The sequence below is a fragment of the Podarcis liolepis genome, assembly GCF_965112155.1.
Source record: "Podarcis liolepis genome assembly, chromosome: 5".
In the NCBI taxonomy this organism is placed as follows: domain Eukaryota; kingdom Metazoa; phylum Chordata; class Lepidosauria; order Squamata; family Lacertidae; genus Podarcis; species Podarcis liolepis.
In genome coordinates, this window is record NC_139556.1 from 64,029,935 (window position 1) to 64,057,668 (window position 27,734).

Here is a 27,734-nt window from a genome sequence, read left to right on the forward strand (position 1 = left end):
ATTTGCTTATTTTTTAAGTCTTGCTATGACACAGCATTGTTCGTTATTCACAGAAGTGCAGATTTTACATTGTGAAAGCTTCAGCCAGCCAGTGTATCTGTACTTACTTTTATCATACTTTAGGTCTAATTTGAAGATTCTATTCTCATGCACCCCCCATACTTCCTGCACTGAATACCTCAGTTCTCTCTGCTTTGGGGCACTTGAAGAGAAGTAGCCGAAAAGCTGTCAGCAGGATATTTGTGAGCGTCTCTGTCTAGTCATTCTGCAGTCTGGGGGAAAGCCAATCAGTCTGAGACCCCTCAACACTTACCTCTTCTCCTGCTTTAATGAGTGCTTCCAGTTATTAGCTTTGACCACAGGTCTAGAGACCTGGAGTTCAGTCTTATAGCACCTTGCATGACTTGCCCACATTGAAAGGATGGCAGTTTCCCTTCTGTCCAAAGGCTGAATTCCTCTTTCTGACTAGGACCGCAGTCAAGATAAAGGCTGTATTTACCCACTCATTACTTTTGTGCAGCTGTTCTGAGCATTGCATTTATTGCTCCAGCTGAGTTGTTGTGCATCGGAACTTTGTAATCATAGTCCATTATTCCAACCTGATCACCAATAGGGCCAGAGGTCTGGCATTCTGGCCACCTGTGGTGTGTGTGTGTGTGTATGTGTGTGCGCTCTCTATCTGTAAAACATTTTATGTCAAAGGCCATCCATGACTGTGCATCAGAAAATACATCTGCCCCCTTGGCTAGTGTCTGGAAGATGAGAGTAGCCCACAAGGAGGTGGGAGATGGCTGTCATTGATAATGTATGAAATTGAAGAGGAGATAATTTTCCAGCATCAATCTACTAGACTTCAAAAATGTGTGTGTTTGTGGAATTCACAGAGACTTCTATTATTAAGCTTCATGTAATGGTGTATATTCAGCCCATATACAAAAATTCAAAAGAAGTGGGCTCCATAGTTACCTGCAATTCTGTTTTTTTTCTTTCTTTTTTAATAACAGGGTGAAAGATTTTTAGTAGGATGGAAATACACATACTAAGCCACACAGCTTATCTGCTCTACTTGAGGCATTTATTTATTTTATTTGCCTGTCCTTCACCAGCAGGTCCCAGGATGACCAGAATTTAAAATTCAGTATTAAAATCAGTCAAAACAAATTGCAGTTTGAAGGGCTAGGGCGGGTCCTGAAAACACCTCAGGTGTGAAAGGCCAGAGTAAAGAGGTGCATCTTCAATATTTGTCGAAACCTGTATAGCGGGGGTCAGCAACCTTTTTCAGCTGTGGGCCGGTCCACTGTCCCTCAGACCATGCGGTGGGCCAGACTGGGGTTTTTTTTGGGGGGGGGGGATGAATGTATTCCTATACCCCACAAATAACCCAGAGATGTATTTTAAATAAAAGCACTCATTCTACTCATGTAAAAACACGCTGATTCCTGGACGATCCGTGGGCTGGATTGAGAAGGCAATTGAGCCTCATCCGGCCTATGGGCCTTAGGTTGCCTACCCCTGTTGTATAGTGAAGGTGACAGGTGCATCCCTGTACTCAGTTGGTTGACTGACAACCTATGTCAGGCTTCTTCAACCTTGGCCCTCCAGATGTTTTTGGCCTACAACTCCCATGATCCCTTGCTAGCAGGACCAGTGTTCAGGGATGATGGGAATTGTAGTCTCAAAACATCTGGAGGGCCGAGGTTGAGGAAGCCTGACCTATGTTTTACATGCAGAAGTTTACAGGGTCAAGCTTTGGCATCTCGTAACTACAAGAATTTGGGGTAGCCAGCCTAGGGGTGACATGGCCTGAGACCTTGGATTGCTGACAAAGGCAGCTCCATGTGCTCATGTATGATCTAGCAGGTGTGGCATAGAATGCACTTTGTCATATAAGATACTGGAAGGGGTGAGTGTCCTATCAAAATGCATAATGAATGGGGATTTGGGTTTGAAGCCCGTCTTAGCTCAAGTAAAAGTGCACTGATCTGCATTGCAGGCACAGCTGTAGAGTGAATGGAGATAAAATTATTATTCTCCTTCAAACAGCAAATTCTGCTTTTACAAAAGAAGAAACAGAGTTGGGAGATTGTGTACCCTCACAACAAGTGCTGGTGCAACGATCCAAATGGGAAGACCCTGGGAAGAGTTGTTTGTGTTCTGGCGGCAGAAAAATATTCTATGTGATCATTTGTTCATGTGATTTCCACAGATTTATTATGAAACAATTATAGGAAACCATGGGGAAGATCTGCACCGTCATGGGAGGAGCAAAAAATATTCTGTCTGATTACTTGCTAATGTATTGTGAATAGATTGATTATGGAACATTTATAGATGCTTTAAATATTTTGGATTGGGAACAAAATGTGTTAAATAGAGAGAGATGACTGGTGACTGCATATTACCTGTTTTAGTTCATTATAAAGAAAATGGAGTAAAATAATAAGGCAGCTTTGACATCTTGGCTATATAGAAACCCTCTTTATTAATTCACAATAAATTGCAAGAATTTGCCCTCTTTGGTAATATTAGAACACTAATTTCTTTGGTGGAGGATTCTTGCAATCCCACTGTGGCGGAAGTCTGTAGAACCGAATTATTTAGTGTTGTATCATCATCAGTTTTTAACCTATCTCTCTGGAATTTCTGTTATTTGAACAGAAATCAGCCGCACCATACTAGAGACATGTACATCACAATTATAGGGGAAATATTAGCTTTCCTGTTTACAGCTGTGGTTTTTAAAATTTGAATCTAACTCATAAACCATCTTTCAGCGTATTTTCTGTGTTTTATCAGTCAATGCAGGAAAATACAGTAGGAACTGAAACACATGCTAATTGCATCTTAGAGCTGTTGCTCCTGAAAGCCTGGCTCGTATTTTTCAAACGAACACCAAGCTTACTTTATATTTTATCACGCCACTCTTTATAACAATTCAGGATTCAGTGCCACAAGTGGAAGAAGAGTTAATAACATCCCTGATTCTGCCAGGAGCTTTTAGCTGTTCTCTCTCACTGGCCATGTGCCCCTTCTTAAAAAAAAACAAACCCTGCAGTACATATGCTTTCTACAGCACCTTACCCGGTAACCAGAGACACATAGCACCTGGCTGGTACATAAAACAAGAGACTCTGCGAAAGTAGGACCTTCCAGTGAAGACAACAGCAAGGCTCCCAGAGATGGGAGACCAAAGGGCTATTTTAGCTGCCAAGGAAGGAGACTTGCCTATGCTGGAGCAGCTGCACATCGATGGTACTCTGGACCAGAACATCACTGACTGCTCGGGAGCAGGCCTGGTGCATCATGCGTCACGAGCAGGCAGGCTGGAGTGCCTCAAGTTCCTGGTACTGCAAGCAAAGCTTCCCGGGAATCAGAGAGCAAACAATGGTGCGACCCCAGCACATGATGCAGCAGCCATGGGCAACTTGGCTGAGCTGAAGTGGCTGATCAAAGATGGAGGCTACAGCATGCAGGTAAGGGGTCTGACAAACAGGGATCTTGCGGGAGCAAGGTAGAACACTGGTTGCAGCTATACATATTTGCCATGGGGTGGTATTCAGTAAGTTTTCCTATCGGGCTCATTTAATTAAGGTAAGTTAGTAATGGCCATTAACGACGACAGGTCTACCCTGAGGAGGAGGAGCATTGAATACCACCCAGTGTTTTTACACAGGTTGCTGCTCTTAGATTAGACTTGGGTGGCAGAGAGTGCCGGCACCCCTTGTCTACAAACAACCCTTGCTGGACTACCAACAGCATCTAACTATTCTTGTCCAAGGGAGACTGTGGTGTTTAGCAAGTCCTTCTTTGTGGTGGGTGTTGTGTTTTAAGTGGGCTTTTTCATTGCCAAAAGTCTGAAGTGAGTTCAGTATATGCTCTTCATGGAGACACACATATTATTATTATTATTATTAATTATTATTATTATTACTGCAGTGGTACCTTAGGTTACATACACTTCAGGTTACATACACTTCAGGTTACATACACTTCAGGTTACATACACTTCAGGTTACAGACTCCGCTAACCCAGAAATAGTACCTCGGGTTAAGAACTTTGCTTCAGGATGAGAACAGAAATTGTGCTCTGGTGGCGCAGCAGCAGCAGGAGGCCCCATTAGCTGAAGTGGTGCTTCAGGTTAAGAACAGTTTCAGGTTAAGAACGGACCTCCAGAACAAATTAAGTACTTAACCCAAGGTACCACTGTATTAGGCTTGCAGCATATAATGATACATAATAAAACATCAAAAATTAAAAACTTCCCAATACAGGTCTGCCATTGTGTCTCCCACAGGATATTTGTCCTTGAGTGCTGCATCACGAAGTGTTAATGGGAAAGGGCAAATTTTGACCCCATGGCAACGTCCCCCAAGTGCAGCTCTTTCCCTACTCCCACATGGAGAAAGCAAACAAGTGTGCTTGGGGACATCATTGGGGTGGAGCATTAACTTGCTCCCTGCCCCTCTTGCTCCAGCTATTTAAAATCAAGCTCCTTGTCTGTGTAGCCGACTGAGTTTTGTTTCTCTGTAACAATGGATTTTGGGGAATTGGCTTTTTGATAAGCATAGTATCATGGGCTTCCACTGCAAGCTGCAGCATATGCTAGCAAAGGATGCAGATGAAAGTATAACACTGCAATAACACTCAGAAAAGCTGATGTTTGTCTTTCTAATAATAATTACTGCTTCCAGATGTCACCACACAGGAACACTGTATTAAAATCCCATTCACTCATCCAAGGAATGCATGAAGGGGGGCAACAGGGCTGTGCCTGAGGGCTGTCTGCACTCATTCAGGTGAAGGCATGCCATCAGTGCCATATCCTGTGGACATGGCCCTTCTCCTTCCTCCACTTGTTTAATGAACATGTGGACACAAATGAGTGAAAATAGAGGCAACGGCCAATTCATGTGCATCCAATTGCACATGCATGCATGGCGCCGAACCCGGAAGTGACACAAAAACATACCTGGAAGGGGTGGAACGCTTTACGCAGGCCCCGCCAATGCGCATGGGGGTCCAGAACGTAACCCCTGCACAAAGTGAGCATTGCCTGTAGCTTAAAATCATTCTGGGTTCCTGGATCTTTTAATAGGCCAGCTGAGGCAGTTTTTGTTGGGATATCCTGATCACCTTCAGGATGAGAACATACAACACAAGTACGAACTTATAAAGACATAGCCTGATTTAGCTGCTTTACTTATTTATCAAGATTTCTATCCCACTTTTCCTCCCAGGAGCTCATGCCCTGCGATGTAATTTAGGTCTGAGGTCACCCAGTGCGTTTCTTGACTAAGTGGGGATTTGAACCCTGGTCTCCCAGACCACAGACCAACACTCTAACCACTATGCTACGCTGGCTCTTTAATGGTTCTGGCTAGAGGCAGGCTCACAAAAAGGCAACACACTGAAACAATCACCTCATTACTTGCTCTCTAGGGAGATGCTGGATTGAGAATACATGACCGAAGTCATGTTTCCTTTTGCCCCACCTATACCCCTCTATGGGTTTTTTAAAAACGAAAGACATGCATTTGTACACTACTACAGTTGCCTTCTTCCATACAAACTATTTACATCGTTTCTAGGCCATGTTCACACTAACATTTCCATTTTCCAAATCCTCCGTATACTTTAACTTCTGTTGTATTCTAACGAAATGGCTGATCATGAGTGCAGCAGCTTGCTAATGGAGGAGCATAAGAAGCTGCCCAAACTGAAACAGATCAATACTGTCCACGCAGCATTGGGAGTGATTCTTTCAGGCCAGAGGTCTTTCTCAACTCTTCCCAGAGATGACAGGGATTGAACCTGGGACCTTTTGCATGTAAACCCTAGAAAGATGCAGGATCTCATCATCCTCCAAGTCCAACACACAGTGCACGGTCTCTGGGTCATGACGCACTATTGTTACTTATTACATTTATATAGTCCCATCAGTAAATATTCCACCTCATTAAGTTTGGTAAATGGGTATGTGGGCCTGTTTCAACATCCCCCAGAAGAGGCTGTTTCAAGTGATCTCTGGGTCACAATTACAAAGCAGTCATGACATGGATGTTAAGGAGTGAGAGTGGGTGGGGAAGTATTAACCACTACTCCTAAACTGTTTCTTCTCCTCTCCATAGGAGCAGGATGCTTCAGGGGCTTCTCCCCTCCACTTAGCTGCTCGCTTTGGACATCCAGAGGCCATTGAGTGGCTGGTGCAGGCAGGCTTTGACACTGCGATGAAGACAAGGGAAGGTGCCGTGCCAGCTCATTATGCAGCAGCTAAGGGCGATCTCACTTGTCTCAAACTGCTGGTTGCTGCGGACCACAGGTAGGTAAAAGCACAGCATACTGATATTCAGTATACTGATATTGCAAGGCACTGTCCTCACTTGGAGCTGTCACTCAGGCCTGCACTATGCACATGCAATGCATGGGGACATTATTTTCTGTGTTTGCCCCAGTGCAGTTCTACATTTACCACCTCTTTCTGCTACATGCAGTGATGTTCTCAAGACAGGACTTGGGGGCAAAGGTCCAGGGTCCCACTCAGAGGAGGGCTCCCAAGCACAGCGGGGCTGGATAACCACATTTTGAAGTAATGCTACACATAGTCATCTAAGGAACAAATGCACGCCAGTACAATCATTGACCAGAGTTTTTGTGCTACTGCCTGCCTGTGTGGTCTAGAGAACACACACTGTTGATGCAAAAATTATTCAGTAGAATGAAATCAGTGTAGCTGACTGTGATGGCAGCACACCCCTCCTGGGCCATTCATGTGGTCAGGGCTGATGGGAGATATAGTCCAACAACCTCTGGAAAGGACACAAAACTGATGGATTTCATGAAGGAAGTGCTCTGGAAGCTGGGTATGTTTTTGCACAACTTCTACAATTGGGACTGTGCTTTCTGGTGCTGTTATTGTGCTGTGATCATGGAAGATGCTCTGATCAGGGGAAATGCTTTCCTGGGCAGAGCATACCGGTGTACTTGCTCTTTGTGCTGGACTTTCTTCCTGCAACAGTACACTGGGACAGCTTGTATGGAGGAAAAAGCAGCTCACAGCGACCATTTTCAGAGTTCTGAGAGTACATAGCTAGGTTAGCCTAGCAGCATAGAGTTTTCCTTAGTGTTTTGTTTCCATGCCACAGCATTTCCCAGATGCTCTGTGTTTGTTTGTTGACAGGACAGAAGGCAGGCGCTTAAGATCTTTGCTGAAGCGGATTGTGTTTCCAAAGGCAGACGCCTCATAACCATCTGCCTGAGTGCTTTTAATCTCTTCCCTCATCTACTACAGCTCAGCATCTTTTCCTCCCTCTCTCCCTCCATATATATATATTTTCTCATTCATTCTGCAAAGCCATGCAGAAGCTGTACAATGCAAGAATGACAGATGTGAAACATTAGCAATGCAAGTTGTGGGAACATAAAGGTAAAGGGACCCCTGACCTTTAGGTCCAGTCGTGGTTGACTCTGGGGTTGCGGCGCTCATCTCACTTTACTGGCCGAAGGAGCCAGCATACAGCTTCCAGGTCATGTGGCCAGCATGACTAAGCCGCTTCTGGTGAACCAGAGCAGCTCACGGAAACACCGTTTACCTTCCCGCCAGAGCGGTACCTATTTATCTACTTGCTCTTTGATGTGCTTTCTAACTGCTAGGTGGGCAGGAGCAGGGACCGAGTAACGGGAGCTCACCCTGTCGTGGGGATTCGAACCGCCGACCTTCTGATCGGCAAGTCCTAGGCTCTGTGGTTTAACCCACAGCGCCACCCACGTTCCCTATGGGAACATAGGGAGCTGTTATAAGGATTTTTACATGGCATCTGTGTGTGCAAATTTAATATATTTAGATACAAATCTAGGCATAATTAATACAACGTACATAGAAACACAATGCATCTCACTGTAGTGGGGAAGACCATGCTTCGTATGGAGACATGTCCCTGTGAGTCTGCTGTCTAGGCCCTAGCAGCTGATGGGAAGCATCAAGTCCTCTCTCTCTTCTTATGGTTCTTTATCTTGGACCAGGGAATCTTCTCTACTTGGTAAAGGACACATGGACACCCTAGTCTTATATCAGGTCAGACTATGTGTCCATTTGGCCCAGTACTGACTACTCTGACTGCTCTCTAGATCTCAGGAAAGAGAGGTATTTCCCATCACTTGCTTCTACCTGAGCAACTTCACTAGATTCCAGAGTTTGACATGGGGACCTTATGCACTCAAAGCAGGTGCCTTCTCTTGCCTAAAGGCATCCAGAATTCAAAGAAGTCTTATGTGGGAGCTCTTTCCATTCCCTTCTTTCAGTGGGATGTGACCCCACTCAGAGAAACAGGTTCCGCCTGAGGGGCATGGTTCTTTGTGTTTATCTGCCGTCTTTCCACAGTGACCTGTGCCCAGAGCGGCCTACAGCAAACACCCACTTATTATCATATACAAAACATTGGTTGGTGAAGGTTGGGGGAGAAAACCGTTAACAAAATGTATCACTAAATTCAAAGAAGAGAAAGATAAACAATTCAGCAAACATAGAATAAATTCAGTATTACAAAAGAAACGATTTAGACTTAAATGCGTAAGTACAAAGCAATGTGTTCTTGTTATGCTTGAGGCTGTTGCTGCCCAGTCAATGTCTTTCTGATGTGCTTATCGTTTGGGTGGATTTTCCAATATGTCTCTGATAGATATTCCCAAAGGGCCAGATTCCTAATTTCCAGAAGGCTGTTGCCCCCTAGAGCCCTCATGTGTTGTTACAATTCCCTCAAGCTCATCTTTCACACAGAGCCCCCAAAGGCTTGTTATCTGTTAATATCACTAGACTCCCTCTGCTGTTTACTCTGCTTCCTCTTGGGGAAACATGAGGAGCAAAAATGCTGGGAAAGGCAGAGCTAAGGGAGAGGAAAATGTAGAACAACTCATCAAAGCACAGTTGAGGCAGGCTGTGGAGTGCACTAAATATATTGGGGTCAATATTTAAGATTGGGTTGTTTGCCCCAAAGTCTGAATACATTGTGAGAAACCTTTTTATACTCACTGTTAGGGATGGAGGAGAAATTAGAGGAGAAACATGACATACACAAATGCATGCTATTAGAGGAAATTGCTTTGCAAAAATGTGTAGATAGGCAAAATAGCATATAAAGATGTGTAGAAAGGGAGAAATGTACCCTTGAATGCTGATGAATTTCCACAATGACTTTAAAGAAAAGTAAATTGTGAAATTTTTCAAGAAATGAATTTAAAATTGAAGTGGGGTGGGGGTGGGGGTGGGGAGAAACTAAGAGAAACTCAAAATGACAGATTCACCTATCTCTACTCTCTGTGTGTGTCTTTTCCCTTTTACAGTAGCAATGTATAAGGCCAGGCCCTTAATTAGGCAGAGTGAGGCAACTACCTTAGGCAGTTTATTATAGGCATGATGAAAGAGCAATAGTTTGTTACTTATTTATTATTCTAGTATTATTATTTTTTACTGCCAGGGAGGGGAGAGAGGCTTTTGGGATTTTCTACCTCAGGTGGAAGAATGACATGACAGGCCATGCAGCTTGATTTGTTGGCAGGGCATAGTGGATATTTGCTGCTGTGCCTCAGGCAGCAAAACGTCTTGGGCTGGCCCTGGTAATATGAAATATTGGCTAGAGAAGACAGGTCAGAGGGAGGGAAGCTCACTGAGAGGTGATAGGAAGGCTGGCCTAGGCCATTATCACATGGAGACCGTAGATCAGTCTAAGCATTTACCACCTGATTGTTGTTGCTGTGGTGGAATAAGTGGCGAGGAAGCATTTATAATGAAGCATTCTGGCCAAGAGCAATTGTCCTTTGCATTAACAGCTATTGAAGTAAGAGCCACTTTGAAATCCTGGGTGCAAAAATGCCTTAAGAGTCAACAGCACACCTCTAGTCCAAAGAAGCTTTTTTAATGAATGCAGCCAGAAATCCTATATCCCCCAGCCCTTATCCAGGAGGCAAGAGGAGAGTGATATAAAATAAACATGGTTGCCCTCTGCTGGTAATGACGGTGACTGAAGTCCACTATAACAGTGTTTCCCAACCTTTTTTGGGCAAAGGCACACTTGTTTCATGAAAAAAATCTCGAGGCACACCACCATTACAGCCCCGTGACGTCAGCGCACAGCGTCACGCCGGGAGGGACATGAATTGCTAGCAAATTACATAATCACCTCCTTGAGGGCTGGCTCATCTTCTCCGAAGGCAGAACCCCATTAATTAACAGCACAGACTCACACCATAGCCAAGACGAGGGGGGAAAACCTCAGTCATGCACAGTCATGCACATGTGGGGGCTAAATGAGGACGAAGACCGGGCAGAGAGCAGGGTTCAAATCACCCCACCTGGCCAGGACAATCCCTGGGTGCTCCCTTGGGCCACTCGCCTGACCCACCTCGCAGGGCTGTTGTTGCGAGGATAACACGGGGAGAACCACGCGCGCCCCCGGGAGCCCCTTGGAGGAGAAAGCGGGCGATGAATGCAATGCACGAAATATATGAGAGGCGACCAGGTTTTGCAGGCGAGGGGCCCCCGCCAGCCTCCGCTTCCAACACCCGGCGCAACGACGCCGAAGTTTCCCCCCGGGCTCGGCTCGGGGAGCAGCGCTGCTCCCTCCCGGCTCCCCTTTGCCCTCCCGGCTCTCTCTGCCGCCCACTGGGGACCCCCCTCACCTGCCAAGTCCGGAGCGCCGGTGGAAGTTGCATGCATGCATGCAGGGCGCCGCGTTGCCATTGCATTGCACTGCACTCCATGCAACGCCTGCACGCATGCATTGCCTTGCACGCCCGCCAAGGGGTCTCCCCGCGGTCCGATGCGTCCTCTCCGGCGCGGATGCAGCATTGCAAAAATTAAAAAACCCCGACGCAGCCCTACCTGGGGGGCAGCCTCCGCCGCTCCGCCTCCGCGGGGATCCCCGGGCTCCTTCCTGCCGCCCGATCTCCGCGGGGGCGCAGGCAGGCTGCGCGGGGTCTGCGCGGAAGAGCCCCTGCCCGCCCGGCCGCCGCCGCGCTCATACCATGGCCGGGAGAAGAGCGCTTCAAACAAAACGCCCGGCCCGCCAGGCCACGCTGGGAAACGTAGTTCGCGCACCCCACGCGGGGCTGAGCCCAAGGGCGAGGGGACTACGGATCCCGGCAGCCCCCGCACCAGGGACGGAGGGGGAGAGGCCGGGTGCAGGGATGGAGGGACGGGTGGGTGAGCGAGTGAGTGAGTGGCAGCCGCCAAGCCTTGGCCGAGAGCCAGGAAGGGCCTCCCCGGAGGAGGAGGAGGAGGAGGAGGGAGGTGCAGAGCGGGAGGGAGGGAGGGAACCCCAGGGGTCATCTAGTGACGGCGCCCCAATCGAAAATTTGACTTTAAAAAAAAAAAATTATTTCGAATTTTTTAATTTTTCCCGCGGCACACCAGGCAACATCTCGCGGCACACTAGTGTGCCGCGGAACAGTGGTTGGGAAACACTGCACTATAAAACACCTAAAGTAATTATGTGAACTGCTTCCAATCTGTTTCCTTCACTTCTTGCTTTTAAAGGGTTAAAATGTTTTTAGTAAAAAAAAATCAAAAAACTTTATCTATATGAATCTGGAAACTGTTATTTAGTTATTACAATTTATCCCACTCTTTTTTCAAGAAACTCAGGGCAGCAGACGTGGTTCTCTCCTCTTTCCCCCAGACAACCTAATTTTATTTTCACAAGAAATTTGTGAGGTAGGTTTGGTTTAGAAGGAATGATAGGCCCAAAGCCACCTGGTGAGTTTCATGACAGAGTGGAGATACAAACCTGGGTCTCCCTATTCCAACATTAGCTGTTGCACTACTCTAGTTCTTTATACACATTTAATTCAATATGCATTTTTTGTGTGCGCCATTTCCCCCGAGATACTAAGTCCTCTTGATTAATCATAGGATTCCAATTTGACAACAAGGTATTTTGTTTGCATTTTTTTGGTCCCAAATCTCTATTTCTGCATTATAATAAACTTACATTTTTGCTGCTACCCCCACCGTGCTGCAGCTCCTACTGCTGCTATTTCTGTTATTGCTGCTGCTGCCTCCACTTCCACTCCTTTATAACTTGTGTCATATCCCATGTACTATACCTGATGCCAGGTACATTTCTCAGTGCTTTGGGGCTTTGTTGCATTTGGGAAGTTCTCTTTTTTAATAGAGCTTTTCAATTTTCCAGTCCCCCATTTCCATCAGGTGCTCCCCTTTGCTTTCATGTTAGAGTATTTCCCCCAGTGTCCTTAACCAGTTATTTCCCCTGAAAAACCTCAAAATACAGGGAAAGTTCTGCTATAAGACTATAAGACATCTGGCTCCTCAAGCTCTGCCTTTCAAATACAGCCTTCAGCCTTGCTCTCAGGTGCCCTCATCACCTGGGCTTTTGGTTTGTCACCTTTGACCTGGCAGAGAATCTGTGTCTCTTGACAGCTTCATGATATATATAAATTCCATGTGTCACTCTGGGAATGTGTCTGTGTACATGCAAAAATACATTAAGTAAGGAACTATGTAAGTATCAGGGACGCGGGTGGCGCTGTGGGTTAAACCACAGAGCCTAGGACTTGCCAATCAGAAGGTTGGCGGTTTGAATCCCCATGATGGGGTGAGCTCCTGTTGCTTGGTCCCTGCTCCTGCCAATCTAGCGGTTTGAAAGCCCATCAAAGTGCAAGTAGATAAATAGGTACCGCTCCGGCGGGAAGGTAAACGGCATTTCCGTGCGCTGCTCTGGTTCGCCAGAAGCGGCTTAGTCATGCTGGCCACGTGACCCGGAAGCTGTACGCTGGCTCCCTTGGCCAGTAAAGCGAGATGAGCGCCGCAACCCCAGAGTCGGTCACGACTGGACCTAATGGTCAGGGGTCCCTTTACCTTTACCTATGTAAGTATCACATATTGGCATAATTCCTCTCCTCCAACAGTTGCGTGAACAAGCAAACTCAGAGTGGAGCTACCCCGCTGTATCTGGCCTGCCAGGAGGGCCACCTGCACATCGTCCAGTTCCTGGTGAAGGACTGTGAGGCTGATGTGCACCTGAGAGCACATGATGGCATGACAGTGCTCCACGCAGCTGCCTGTAGCGGTCACTACGCTGTTGTCGTCTGGCTGGTAAACCTGTACTTTTACATTTTAGGTAGCAAGTGTCGTTTCTTGACAAGAATATGAATATGCTCCTTTGGATAACAGTGTCACTGAAGGCCCTCCATAATTCCTTTTTATTGCACATTCATGATGTTTTCTGTTCATTATGTTATTGGTACAGTCACACACAATCCCACTTTTTTCCTTTTCTTTAAAAAAATATATTCATTGATACTTGTCCAAAGATATACAAAAATTCATATCCATTATGAACTATCTTTTTATAATGAAATACTTAATATAAAAAAGAACAGAGGCAGAAAGAGTATAAGAAAGAAAGGGAAGAGAGAGAGAAAGATAAAAGACTTCTGATTCCCTGTCCTGCAGCTAAATATAGTATTCACTCATTAACATGCAACCATTCTGTCTTCCATAAACCAGTTATAGATAGGTAGCCGTGTTGGTCTGCCATAGTCAAAATAAAAAAAATTCCTTCCAGTAGCACCTTAAAGACCAACTAAGTTAGTTCTTGGTATGAGCTTTCGTGTGCATGCACACTTCTTCAGATACACTGCTTAGTTGGTCTTTAAGGTGCTACTGGAAGGAATCCCCCCCCCCCATAAACCAGTATTTTTTCAATCTTCAAATCCAGATAAGCAAGAAACATTTACATTTTAGCAACGGGAGTATATTATTTGAATCAACCCATGACATCATTTTGTCCACTGTAGATTGTTCTGCAGTCATATGCTCAATATTCCTTTTTTATCATTCATGTTCTTAAATGCTGCATTGTTAATTAATTTGATTGCCACTCATATCTTTAATAATCAGAAACTTCCAGAATAGAGAGGTCTGCCACCAAAAGGTTTAATTGCCCTTGTACTTCTTTTTTTATTTAATATAAAAGGTATGCAGTTTTAGCTTCTAACACCCCCAATGTCAGGCACAATTCTGTGGTACGTATGGCATGCAGTGTATATAGAAAACAAATTGCAGAAACGGAGGGTGCTTCCACACTATTTATCTGTTTGCAAATTCCCTCTGCTTTCTGCACTAAAGTACCCAAGGCAGCTGCAGAAATAGGTGAATGAAAAAAACAACAGCTCATCTTAAAAAAAACCATTTGGCTTTGACTCCTACGTAATCCTCCTTCCCCCCCCCCCTTCATGTAGGTTACCTTCACTGATGTCGGCCTCACAGCACAGGATGCAGAAGGAGCCACTGCCCTCCATTTTGCTGCCAGAGAGGGACACACTGCAATTGTTGACAGACTCCTCCTTATGGGAGCTAACATGGTGCTGGACCATTGGGGAGGAACCCCACTCCACGATGCAGCTGAGAATGGGCATCTCGAGGTATTTGGTGATCCCATGTAGCGAGGGAAATGAGTATTGGATCAGAACTCAATTGATGGCACAGCCGTACTCACACGGTGTGTTCAGCCATGGTTGATCATGATGTGTGCATGCCATCACTCCCCTCTCCTATGTGGTTGACAGGAGGATTTGAAATAATAATAATAGTAAAAAGACCTGGAACTGGGTTCTGGTGCGTTCCACCAGAAAACAACAACATTGGTTTCCCTTAACATTTACTCTCTCCCCCCCCCCCCCCCGCCTCCCAGGAAACCATCCGTGTGGTTACTTAACAGATTCAGAGTAGCCCACACTTGGCTGTTCAAACAATCAGCTCATGCATCTTGTGTTTGTATCAATCCAGCATCCATAGTGTTTAAACAGCGTGGGGAGGGTTTTTAAAATGGAAGCCCAAAATGAACAAATGATGGAGTTCAGTGGGAATGGATTTTTAAGCAATGTCAGCCTACCTTCTTCAGTTGATGCAAAAAGCTTACCTTGAATAATTATTCATTTATTTGACTATTCTTTGATTTATGAACATTATTGTCCAGCTGTGAGAGTTGCACTGGCAAAAAAAAATGAAGAAAAAGCCCCTGTTGCATTCATGATTCCCTTTCTTGCTCATAAATTGGTTGTACTGATTAGGGTGATGGTGGTTGTTTATGCATTTATTTGCAGTGCTGTCAAACCCTGATCTCCCACCAAATAGATCCAGGCATCCATGACAGGGATGGTTACACTGCGCGAGACCTGGCAGAATACAATGGACACAGGCAGTGTGCATGTTACCTACAAGAAGCAGAGAAGCTGGTAATCTAAACATTATATTTTGATCATGTACAAGTCTTAGTGTTCATGTGAGTCACTGGAGACAGAGGCTTCTGTACTGTTTGCCCGGTGAACTGGATATGTCACCACAAGGCAGAAGACCACCACACGAGAAAGGTAAATTATCCAGGCTTCCATAATATTATGTATCCCTTGTTAAAAATCAAAGCAGAAACCTTCTCAAAACATTACTCTAAAAAAATGAGCAGTGTGAACATTTTCAGCTCATGGTCATTGAAAGCTGACTTCCATGGTCATTAACCTGCAGCAGGTCAGTGGACAAGCCAGGGCAGATGTTCCTGATGTTCTAGCTTGCCAGGAGCAAGAGGGTTTGTTTCTTTTCTTTGTTGCCTGGTGCAGTGTTTCGGTCCACTTGTTGAGTGGTGTTCTGAGCTACAAGCACTCATTGAAGCAGGCGGGCAGTGGAGGGGTGGGGAAATGGAGTATCCTGAATGAAGGTATGGCTGGTTGGCTGGCTGGAATACTGAGCAGGAGCAGAGTACATTGCAACTTTGCATAGCAGGCTCTGCTTGTTAGATATATTAGTCACTGGGTGACTAATTAGTCACTGAGCCTGTCCCCTCTGAATCCTTAGATCTGTTTGCCTCATACCCATTCAATCCACATAAATTTATCACCCTATCTCACCAATCACCAGTACCCGACAAATATTAGGAAGTTATGTCATTGGGCTTCCACAATCTCCGCTCTGAAACAAGTGGTTGGCTCCCTTCTGCAGCCCTGATGGAATTCACTCTGTGCTCCTCTTGCCTTTGCAGCTATTTTTGGCATGCTGTTGAGCAGAGTGGAAAATTTCCACCTATTTATGTCCCTAGCACGGGGCAACAAGTGGGCAAGCATGTTGAAGAGCCTCCTGGATTCCTCTGCCAGTGTGAGGACATGGATACTAGACAGCAATTAGCCAGCAACTGATGGTGAGATAAGAAGGGTCTGAAGGAGGAGTTCAGAGGTTGCTGAGTGAGAGCCTTCAGTAGGGCAGTGGCAAGTTTCCACAGCTGAGGCTCTTCAGCAGCAAGGGAGAAGCACCATGGGGCATCGGAATGGCACTGTGGCTAACTTGAGAAGCTGGCTCTGAAATCCTAATCAAGCTCTTAGGTTTCACCAAACAAAGCACAGTAAATCCTTGCCACAGCCCGAGATTTGGAATGGGAACTTTTGAAACCAGAACCTCTTCCCATCACTCAGTTCCCATTAAAATATTAATGGGGGAAAAAAATCTCTCCAGAACACTCTTTGGCAATGACTAATTAACACAGTGCTGGCGCCCACATGTGGATCGGGGTTCTGGAGACACATGGGCCTGTGGACCTCTCTTGCTCAAGCCTTATGGACTGAGGGAGGGGTAAAGACTAAAACAACTTCAGTCACGGATGAGCGCAGCCAGTTCTGTTCATGCTGTAATTCATAGGCGACGACTCTCAGAGGCCGAGGCAGTTTCGGGGGCCCCCTTGTATTTTTTGAGGGGGCCCGGCTCCTCATGTTTGGAGGAGCCCTTTATTCCTTCTGTTGCACAAGCCATGACTAAGCGAGGAGGTCCCAAACTAACCATAGTTTCTTATTGTCCAGGAAACAATGTTTACCAGCTCTGGAACATAAGATTCTGCTTTGTTCCAAAGCAGGTAAGCCATAGTTTGTATAAAATGGAAATATATGGTTCATTACACATTTCCTCATTTAATTGCAAGCAGAGACTGAAGGCTCAGGCAAGAGACTTGTGCATCTCTTGGGTTAATAAACTAAGATATGATCATTGAAATACTGTTGCTAAATGTAAATATAGGCATGGAAGTACTTTCCAATTCCAATCTTCTCCATTTCTAGATTTTCCAATCTTAGTTCAATTCTCCACACTTCTGGATTTTTCTATGTTATTTCCACTACAGTGGTACCTCGGTTTAAGAACAGTCCTGTTTACAAACAATTCAGTTTACGAACTCCGCAAAACTGGAAGTAGTGTCCTGGTTTGCGAACTTTACCTTGGTCTAAGAACCAAAGAGTGCCTGGCCTGCTCTGGTTCATGGAGTCATGAAGAGTCGGACATGAATAAACGACTAAACAATCTGAACAGTGGAAGGGCACTGGCAGCAGAAGGCCTCATTAGGGAAAATGTGCCTTGGTTTAAGACCGTTTCGGTTTAAGAACGAACTTCCAGAACAGATTAAGTTCGTAAACTGAGGTACCACTGTAATATATTCATTTTCCATGCACCTGTTTTCTGAAAATATGCATTTTTCTAAACATTGGCTGGAGAACTCTATCACAAAATTTGGATAACTGAATTTTGAAGGATGGCTGTGTTTCTATTCTCATATTGTTTCAGAAAGCAAGAATCTGATAAATTTGATTTCAAATATGAACTGAACCATATTTCTCCTCCATCCCTTATGTGTACATAGCCAAAGTCGCATAATGTATAGAGTGTGTTAGGATGAAATTAACTATATTTCCCAACCAGCTGTGAGCATAAGATGGTGCCTGGCTAAGAGGCCGTTGGCTTTTTATGTGCTAGACATTTGCTGGTGTTCTGTTCTCTGCCTGTAATTAGCACCACTGTACATAGTTGCCTATGCTGAGAGAGGCTTTGTTCACTAACATCCTTGGTTAGAATTACATGTCCTTCTCAGCACCTTTGACACACATACTTTGATCCAATTTCCTCCTTGCAAGCACAACCTTTGTTCCTTCATGGGCCCGTTACTTCTTGCATTTGTGCAATGTCTTACAGTAAATGTTAGGGGAAACCTTTTGGGAGGAAGCTGCAAGAGGAGCAAAGTGTGCCAGCTCCTCTGTAAGCTTCTTAAGAACGCCTCCTTCTGGGGAAGCCATCTTTCTCAGCCATGCTCAGAGCTGGAAGGTTAACCCAAAGCACGCTCTTTATCAAATGGCCATCAAATTGTTACTGTTTTAATTTAGTGTTAATGTGACATTTTGCATTTTTACATTTCCCAAGCGTTTGAGATGGGTTTAACGCTAGCAGTAAAATCAGGTTAATAGATCAAATGTTTAGGAAACTGAGAGAAGCATTATTTTGGAATAACACTTGAAAACTTCATCTGCTTGAAAACTGCTAGCTGGATGGGGGCAGTAATTATCTCCCTGAACTCTGCGAATAGCTCTGAGTTCATTAGTCTCATAGTTCATTATTTTATTCTAGCCCCGTACTTAAATTACACTTTTGTAATCTATCACTGCCAATCCATTATATCCATATATAATGTATGGAGGCTGATCTGATGAGAGATGTTATTCATGTAAAGACCATACCACACAGGACATGGACAGTCCATGGTCAGATCTCTCAACTTTTTTAAAAAAAGTCATTGAGAGGGCTCCCATTTGAACCAAGCGATGATGATGATGATGAAGAAGGGAAGTTTAGCCCTTTTCTCTCTCTGCTATTCTTCTGAAATAACTACTCTGAACCTGCCATTAGCTCTGCAGCTTTAAAAAACACCAGGCATGATATAAGTGCTCCTCTCACCCAACTGCACAGTTTATAGCAGCTTTGGGCTGGGGGGGGGGTAGCAACGTAAATGTACAAAATAGCATGAGGGGAAAGAAAAATCAAATACTCTCTCCACAGTGGTGCTGCTGCTGCTGTGATCAAAATTGCAGTGCTGTGTGACTCCTTTAAAGTTTATTTGCCTTTTTAACAAAAGTCATCACATGATTTATCTTAAGGCTTTGCAGAGGAATATGGGAGAATTCAGCAACCCATTTTCCTCAGGGTGCCTGCGGAGACTGGAACCATTCAGGCAGTCTCTGGGCCTAAACATTTTCTTGACCCTGCTGACCTCTAGGGCTGGCTACCAACAGACAGCCGGGTCCAGTGTGTGTGTGTGTGTGTGTGTTGGCTCCACTAAACCCAGCTGAGCACTCTCTTTCTATACAAAACTTATTCATTTTAGAAAATGAATGGAAAAGGAAGAAGGACGCAGGCAGTTCAGTCTCCTGGTTACAGCTAAAGGTTCTAGACCCCTTGGGCTGCTTTGCCAGTTGCCACCTGATGCCCAGCCTTCAAATATTAATGCAATGCTAATTGTGACTCCCTGACCTCCACCCTTTCTCCTGCTGGCATTTGCCACACAATGCAGTTTCTGGCTGCCTCTAGACCGAGTGGGTTCTCCAGTTTCTCCTCCTTTTAAGAGTAGTTATTAATATTCCCTGGTTTGTTATGAAATTCTGATCTCCCTAAGGGCTGGATCTAATCTGAGCAGCATTTGTTCATCTTTTCCCTTCCGTCCCAAATGGACCCCACAAAGGACAGGAGGTGAATAACTGGTATGTACATCTTTGGAGCGGTTCCATAAATTTCTGCCTGTCATTTCTGCCTGGTGGATAATATAGGGGCCCCCTGGTGGCAGAGAAGAATTCAGGGCAATGCGACCGGTTATGCCACACTGGGCTGCAGGGCATCACAACTATGACTTAGTGAATTCAGCAGAACAGAAGGGGGGCATGCCAGATTTGGGGCTCACACAGGGCACAGGAGATTTGAAAGACCAAAGTTGACCCCTACTGGTTGTGGTAGAGTTGGGGGTTAGCACTTTGGGTGGTGGTGTAACAATCTAAAATCTAGCCTTCCGTTGTCAATTCAAGAAATACAGAACGGACCTACAGCATGTTAATGTCTTGAACTCCAGCTGTGCTGTGCAATGTTTGTTTTTGATTGATTTTCTGAAATGCAGTGTCACTGATGGAATGTTTCAATATCGGAACACATGTTTTTGTTGATTTAGCTGAACATATCACTAATTTAATTCTAATGCCTTTTAATTATTTTTATTCTAATGCCTTTAGAATTAAAGGCACGCTTGTTTACATTTTGAAGAATTAAAAGTACTAGTGTTTTATTGTAACAAGTAGAAATAGCATATTATCTCTCACCTCTTTTAGTGCCTTTATATTGAGGTCCTGGTGATATGCAAATATATGCCAGTCAAATGAATCAATTGGTTGTTAAAAGGCAGAATATTATTCAACTAAGCACCTTTGCTGGCGTGGTGTAGTGGTTAGAGTGCTGCATTAGGACCTGGGAGACTAGGGTTCAAATCCTCACTTGGCCATGAATCTCACTGGGTGACCTTGGGCCCATCACTCTCTCTTGGCCTAACCTACCTCACAGGGTTGTTGTGAGAATAAAGATGGAGGGGGAAATAACTGTGTATGCCATCTTGAGGTCTTTGGAGAAAAGGTGGAATATATATGTAATAATAATGATAATGTAATATTTTTTAATTGGATGACAGCCCTTATGTTAACTAAATGCATAAGACTAATGCTAATACCAAGCTGTAAAAGGGCAAATAGCACAACCATTCAACGGACACGGATACAATGGCAAACTTATACCGACACAGGTCACCTCTGATGACTGTACACAGTCCTCTAAAACAGATCCCCATACATACTCTCTCTGTGCCTAGTCACAAACCAGAGAGTGGACTGCAAACAGCAGAAAGTACAATTAAGCACAAATTTAGTGAATGACAGTATGGTAGACTGAATGATAGGATGCCAGCTAGCTTGTAGGCAGGAGCGCATCTTAGATGCAGTATGGGATCACGTTGTAAAGCCAATATATACCTTTCCATCTTAGTTTCTTTAACTGTAAGGTTACTGCTTTGCATTTTTCTATCACGCCATGTAACTGAGTCCTTCAGCCCTATGCTTTGCAATTTCTTTCAATGTTTATTCTTTTTCTTCTCGTGACTTGTGCTGTTGTGCTCTTATTCAGAAAGCTGTGCATCCCATATTGTTCACTACCACTCCTGCCGTACACCAGTGTTTTTCCTCAGGATCATACAGGGCTACAAGGGAGTACTATGTGATGATTTGTTCTGCTATCTTCTACAATTCTTGATGCTCTGATTGACTAGAAGGGGAAACGGCAATACAGCCATGCAAATGTGCAAGAAGCTTTTGTATTTAGAACCTCCAGGATGGTTTCCATGGGGCTGATGCACTGATTCTTCTCTTATTATCTATAGTCCACAATGCATAACCAAACAAACCTCACTGTACACAGACATGCACTTAGAAGCTTGTGCGTGAACTAGTGATCTAGGCCTAGACATGAACCTGCTCATACACAGTGTTCAACATTTTGAGGCCCTGCTCCATGTTCTGCCAACTTTGGAGGGGTGCTTGGTGGGGGCACAGGAACAGGCTTCTTGGTACTGGCACCCAAATTGTGGGACTCCCTCCCGAAAAGGGGTTTGGTTGCCTCCTCTTTTGAGCCTTGCAAGGGTGGCAAAGACTCTTTGATTCTACCATGCCTTTAAGCTGCTTGAACTTCCAAACATACTGCTCTGCTTTCCTTTGATCCACATCAGTGAGGTCAAGGGGTGGGTCTTGTCATCTGGGCACCCCAGGACCTCCATACACACTGCCTGGGCTTGCACCCTGGAGAGGTCACTTGGGTGCTGCTAACACAGCAAACTCAATATGGGAGGCAGAGTTACCAGTCTCTCACCCCTGGGGGCACACTCCATTGTCTCTCGAGACAGATGGATGCCAAAAACAAAACAAGCCAGAGACAGAAAAACCGCTTTTAGTTTTCAAAGATTACATCTCTGATCTTCCTTTGTGTATTTTTAGATCCAGCAACCAATGAGACCTCTTCAATCAGATGTAAGTGCTGCATCAAATATGCAGAAAAAAGATATTAATAGAGCACCTGGTGAGTAATGCCATGCAATTAGCTTTCCTGTGAAAAATATAAAAACTGAGCACCCCTGAAATTCAGTAGACTCTTTCACATGTTAAGTGACCTCAAAGCATTCATCTAAAGCTTGAAACTTGACCTTCATAATAGGAGAACCTGCCTTTTACAGGGTTCCCAGTTGTGCAGAAAGAGCCTATGTGTATGGAGGAACCTCATTAGACCTTTTAAAGAAACATGGGGGTTGGTTGTGGAGACAGAGTGTTAGATACGGAGTGTTAGATATGTTCTCTGAACACCTGCAAAAGGCTAATGCGGAGGGGATGTTGTGGGAAGGCCAATCAGTTTATGCCACAAAGCAGACTGTTTCTTCTCACAATCCAGGATAGGAGTGACTGTGTATCATCTAGACCTACATCAGTATCCCATTTGCCACAGAGATGTTAGAGGAGGGGTTATTTATTTATAAGATTTCTTACCCACCCTCCACCATAGGTTCCCAGGGCAGGTTACAACGATAGAATATGCAATTATAAAATCAATGATAAAACACATAAAAATGGAGCAGAACAGTAGAAATTCAACAAGAGGTGGGTCTCACAAAAAAAGGTGAGACCTTAACTGTCAGAGGCCAGGGTAAAGATGTGTATATGAGTAACCACTTCGAGTACACATGTATATATGAATAAACTCATGATCTCATCATCTCCAGCATATGGCAAAAGCTGTACAATGAAGTGGCCAAAATGCTCTCCTCTGGATCTTGCTGAACTACATCTCTCATCATCCCTGACCATGCTAGGTGGCTCTGATGGGAGGTGGAGTCCATTCCAGAGATAAAAAAAACTTTGTTTGCTTGTGATTGAGAGTGTCCTTGAGAAAGATTAGTTTAAAACACATTGGATGAGATCTAATAAGATATACTGGATATCTCAAATAGCAACTTTCCGTGGAAGGTGATTTCAATCATGTCAAGGGATGGACGATCCCCTGCAGTAACTCCTTTGCTCTTTAAAAACAACAGCGTGGGAGATCTTGTTAACAGATCTCCCACATCATGTCTAGTTTGCCCTTCATATTATGGGGGTAGGTAGGCGTAATTGTGCAATGTTCCTTTGTTTACGTCCTTTGCTGGCATGACAAATACTGTTGTGTGGATGTCTACATAACTTGGAAGGAAATTAACCTGTTCTCAATGGTGCAGAACAGAAATGTCTTAAGCTTATCAGTGGTCAATTCAATCTTCTAGCTCTCAGTGTGGATTTTGGTGCATCACTGTAGGATTCCAGTATGTTTGTCTTTCTTCCAGCTTCAAAGTCGTTCGACATGGTGAAACCCACTGAATCAAACAAATCACTGATTCCCGAGCTGAAGATCAATAAATCTCTGCAGAAGGCGAGAATCACCACATTGTTCTCAAGCTCTGTATGTTGTATGATAATCTACACCTCTTTGTCTCTCATCTGTTTTGTATTCGTAATCCCGATGATCTCTCCTGCAGTTCTCTTCCATCTAATTCCTTTGTTTTATTTTTCTTTCTCTTTTCCTGCTAGGTTTAGCCATTAGGCTGACCTGCCTCTAAACACATCCTTTCAGAAGTGTTAAAAATAACCCACAGATGGAGATATATAGCTTTATGTTCCACAACAGGGACAGGGAACCTGTTGACCCTCTGGATTTAGGTGGACTACAACTCCCATCATACATGGCCAGGCTGACTGAGGCTGATGGGAATTGGAGCCCAGCAACATCTGGAGGGCCACAGGTTCTCCAGCTTTGCTGCAGGTAGCCCTTCTAATAACTTTGGGCTTCCTGAGAAGATACGTGCCATAATGTTTTGAGGCTCAATTGTGGTAGATTCATGAGCATCTGTTCTTCTTTAAACTCCTTAAAAGTTGCTAACAAGTTAGGTGTCCTCCACGCAGGGTGAGAAGAGAGAGACACCAGATGCTGCAGTACCAGGCAACCTGCTCTCAATGCTGGATGAGCTAGGAACATCGGACATTGATGCCTTGGTGCCTACTCATGATGAGCAAGGTTGTTCAATTCCAGAGTGGAAGCGGCAGGTGATGGTGAGGAAATTACAGGCGCAGCTGGCATCCGAAGAAGGGATGGGCAGGAAGGTACTGTATTGAGCCAATAGAAGGAAACTGTGTCACATGATTCACATGCTGGCCTCCGTTTTTATTGCAGTTAGGTTGCCCTAAGAGCAGACGGGCAAATAATATACACATTGTCTATGTTTTGTAAATGTGCTCTGCTAAGATCTAGGAAATTTGAATTTCAGAGTAATTCCCAGCACTTCCTTTTGCATGACTCTGTTGCTCCCGGATCAATAAATAACCAGACAAGACAGTGAATGTAAATTTGGGATCAAATAGGCCACAACTTTATAGATTACAGATGTGAATGGTTTGGTCTGACGGCACATAAGGCCACCACCATGCTTAGCAGGGTTGGGCCTGGTCAGTTCCTAGATGGGGGATTGTCCAGGAACAACATGTAGTATTGACATCAGGTATACACCTTCACTGTACTCTTTTTGGTGCCTGCTGTTTAGACAAGCCTACACAGATATGTAGAATGCTGATATGTATTTTAATCTGCTTTTATCACTGAATTTATTTATTTATTTGAATATTTTAAATAGCTGTTTTTAACTGCTTTTACACATATTTTTATTGCTTTATTTCTTTTTTTAATAATAATAATAATAATAGTAGTAGTAGTAGTAGTAGTAGTTTTTGTAAACCACTCTGAGGTGGGGTTTTTTTGAATAGTCAAGCAGTATATAAATGTTATGGAATGAATAACTAAAATAAATAAATATGTTGCCTTGGATTCCATGATAGACAAAAGGCAGGTCACATAAGTAAGTAAGTAAGTAAGTAAGTAAGTAAGTAAGTAAGTAAGTAAGTACATCCCTATTCAATCACTCAGGCAGGTGGCTCACTTTACAGTTGTATATCCAAGGTATAATTGTAGCTGATGGTAAATAGTTCTGTGACAAGATGAAATTCTTTGTTCTGACTGAGGCCAGGACTTGATGATCTGTTCCAGCCCTATATTTCTATGAATCTGTGATGTGCTGAGTCACTTCTCTGACTCTTCATTTTTGGCAGGCTGGGGAAAGGGGCCTGAAGCGATGTCTTTGAATTTAACTGATGGCAGTCTTTCTTTCTTCCCTGCTGCCCCATCTAGAACAAGGAGAATTGCACACTGGAGATGGATGACTGGCAATATTCTCAGTCTTACAATGCCATCCTGGGCCCTTTTGGGGAATTGCTCACTGAGGATGACCTGCTGTACTTAGAGAAGCAGATTGAGAAACTGCAGATGAAGAAGAAATGCCAGGAGTATGAGAGTGAGCTAGGACGCCTGACAGAGGAGCTGCAGACTGTTCTCCCTGCTCCTGTCGTCAATATCACAGTCAACCGTCAGTTTCTGCAACAGGGCTCAGAGGATGGCAGCCAGGAGCTCCCTGCCTGGTGTAGTCATGTGTCTGGACTGGTAAAAAGCATGTCCATGCTGCTTACCAATGTCAATGGCATGAAAAAAGCAGCTAAGGAGAAGCCAGCTCTACGGGATTCCCACAAGTCAAGCAAGACCAAGTGTATTTCAGGTGGCACTGTCAAGAGAGAAATCCTGGAGTGTGGCGTCTCTGTCAGGAATCTGAGGGGAAATTTTGAAAAGCAGGATCTTTGGAGACAAGACAAAGCTTTTGAGCAGCGAGGGTTGAATGCCATTCCCTGGGAACATGGGACAGCCAAGGAGTCATCCCCTCAAATGTTTCTAGGTACCTGTAAAAACAAGAAGCAATTGGTTTGTGAGGAACATGAGTTTGGAGACATGGAGAATGCCAGTGATTCTGGCGTCAGCTGTGAGGGAGCCTCCTCTGTGACTGGTTCTTGCATCTCAACAGTAGAGTCTAGCAACCTCCGAAAAGAGCGCATTGTGCTTCTTTTTCTCAGTCACTGGAAGAAATCTGCCTATACGCCTTCCTTGAAACTCATGGCCAGGAGGACTCTTGACACCCAGGTGCCTGGAAAAATGGGACTGGTAGACGTGATGGCAGAGCTCAAGAAACAGCCGCCTCCAGTGCAGAAGCCCTTGGTGGAAATGAACAAGCTTGGCCATTTAGTTCAACAGAGATACACTATCAAGAATCTGATCAGTCACTGGAAAGACATCATCTCCCTTGTACCATCTCGACAGATCAGGCGCCTCAATCACCGGCATGCAATCTACTCTCCAGAACAATTCCTGCCATATGTCAGTGGTGAGCCTATTGACTACAATAGCTTAACTCTTGACCTGTTTATGCTCGGCTATTTCCACATCCTAGAGCTGGACCTCTCTCCAGAAGAACGTAAGGCTAGGCATCTCCTTTGCTTTGAAGTTTTTGACCACTTGGGTGAGCATCGGTGGGAAACAGTGCGGGCCTTCCACAAAGCAGTGATTGATGAGATTGCTGCAGGCAAAAGAAGCTGGAAAGACAGTTTTGAGGATATTAAGAAACAATTTTTTGGTAATAACAAGGACCCAACTGTGAACATGGAAATCAAAACATCACCAGTGGAAACAAATCTGAAACCAGTACCCAAAACAAGGGTCCCAAACATCTCTCTGGAGGAGGGAGACTCTGCCCCTGGAAAATGCTTTGAACTAGACACCTTTAGCAATGATGAGATTTGCAGGTATATAAACAGGAGTTTTGCTTTCTGGAAAGAAAAAGAAGCAGAGATCTTTAGCTTAGAGGGATGAGGATCTTTACATTAACAGTCTTCATTTGTGAATAGGTGTCTATAAGATTCAGAGTGCACAGAGTGGCCTGTCAGCACTATGACATGGAATAGACAGACATCAACTGTTCATTTTGCAAATGGCTACAAATGCCTGCAAGATTAATTTGCAAAGGGGTAAACGACAAGTGATAAAGATGAAGGGTCAAGCCTTCACTTCTTCTCCGTTGCTTCTTCCCTTTAAAAAAAGGAACAAGAAATGTCAGTGCTTCATTACATATGGCTTCCCTTGACACAAGCACCCTGAAAAGGGCAAAAAGACTATGCCCACTCTGATGTCAATGCAAGTTTAAAAAATAAATAAACAGAAGGAGAACTGAAAGAAAAAAGAGTGAAAAGCTTTCCTCCCACCAGAGCATTGCTGACAGGGCTTAGGAAGTGATGGGTTCTCTGCCATGAAATATTCACCTTGGGATTGCTTAGTTTGTATTCAGTGTGTCTTTGTAAGAGTTCAAAAAGAGATAATGAGTTTTCCAGACATTTCCATTATATCTATATTTATAAGTTACAAACAGTGTATCAGCAAAATGATCCAACCTGGGAAGGCCCCCAAGACTGTTTCTTTCACTGTTTTTCTTTTCATATCTTCAGAGGACTCACCAGAGATATCAACTGTTGTTATCCACTTTTGGCATGTATTTGAGTCTCTTTGGCATCCACTGCAATTAATCATTTACTGCTGAACCTGAAATGCACAGGTCTCATGTTCTGCTACTTGCTTACTAGGCTTCATGGACTTAAAACACCTGAATGGATGTCCAAGTATAAATAATTTCATTTTGTAACTGTACATACATTTTCTATTTTAAATTAGATTGCGTGTTTAATAAAAACATTTCTCTCAGTAGAAACAAAAGGTATTTCCATCAAATTATTACTTAGAGAAATCACTAGGTTGTGTGTGTTCTTAAAAAAAGATCAGAAATAATGCAGGTTTTTTTTTTACTTGAGAATCTCTGTCTAGAAAAACAAAACTAGT

The 27,734-nt window shown here is 44.2% G+C and overlaps 1 protein-coding gene across 1 annotated transcript; it reads left to right on the plus strand.

Annotated features, from left to right (window-relative positions):
- The first annotated feature begins 113 nt into the window (after positions 1–113).
- Positions 114–27,611, plus strand: ESPNL (espin like). The gene is made up of 9 exons (XM_083505648.1): positions 114–3,473; positions 6,130–6,320; positions 12,920–13,106; positions 14,255–14,437; positions 15,119–15,250; positions 21,890–21,971; positions 23,263–23,378; positions 23,879–24,076; positions 25,155–27,611. Exons 1-9 carry the CDS (start codon positions 3,180–3,182, stop codon positions 26,715–26,717), a joined length of 2,946 nt encoding a protein of 981 aa, XP_083361774.1. The 5' UTR covers positions 114–3,179; the 3' UTR covers positions 26,718–27,611.
- The last annotated feature ends 123 nt before the right edge of the window (positions 27,612–27,734 follow it).

Bases quoted from the DNA above. Each gene is read 5' to 3' on its own strand.
- ESPNL (XM_083505648.1), top strand. From the start codon at position 3,180: ATGGGAGACCAAAGGGCTATTTTAGCTGCCAAGGAAGGAGACTTGCCT. The intron at 3,474-6,129 runs GTAAGGGGTCTG...TCCTCTCCATAG, and splicing joins ATGGAGGCTACAGCATGCAG to GAGCAGGATGCTTCAGGGGC. The intron at 23,379-23,878 runs GTATGTTGTATG...TCCTCCACGCAG, and splicing joins CCACATTGTTCTCAAGCTCT to GGTGAGAAGAGAGAGACACC.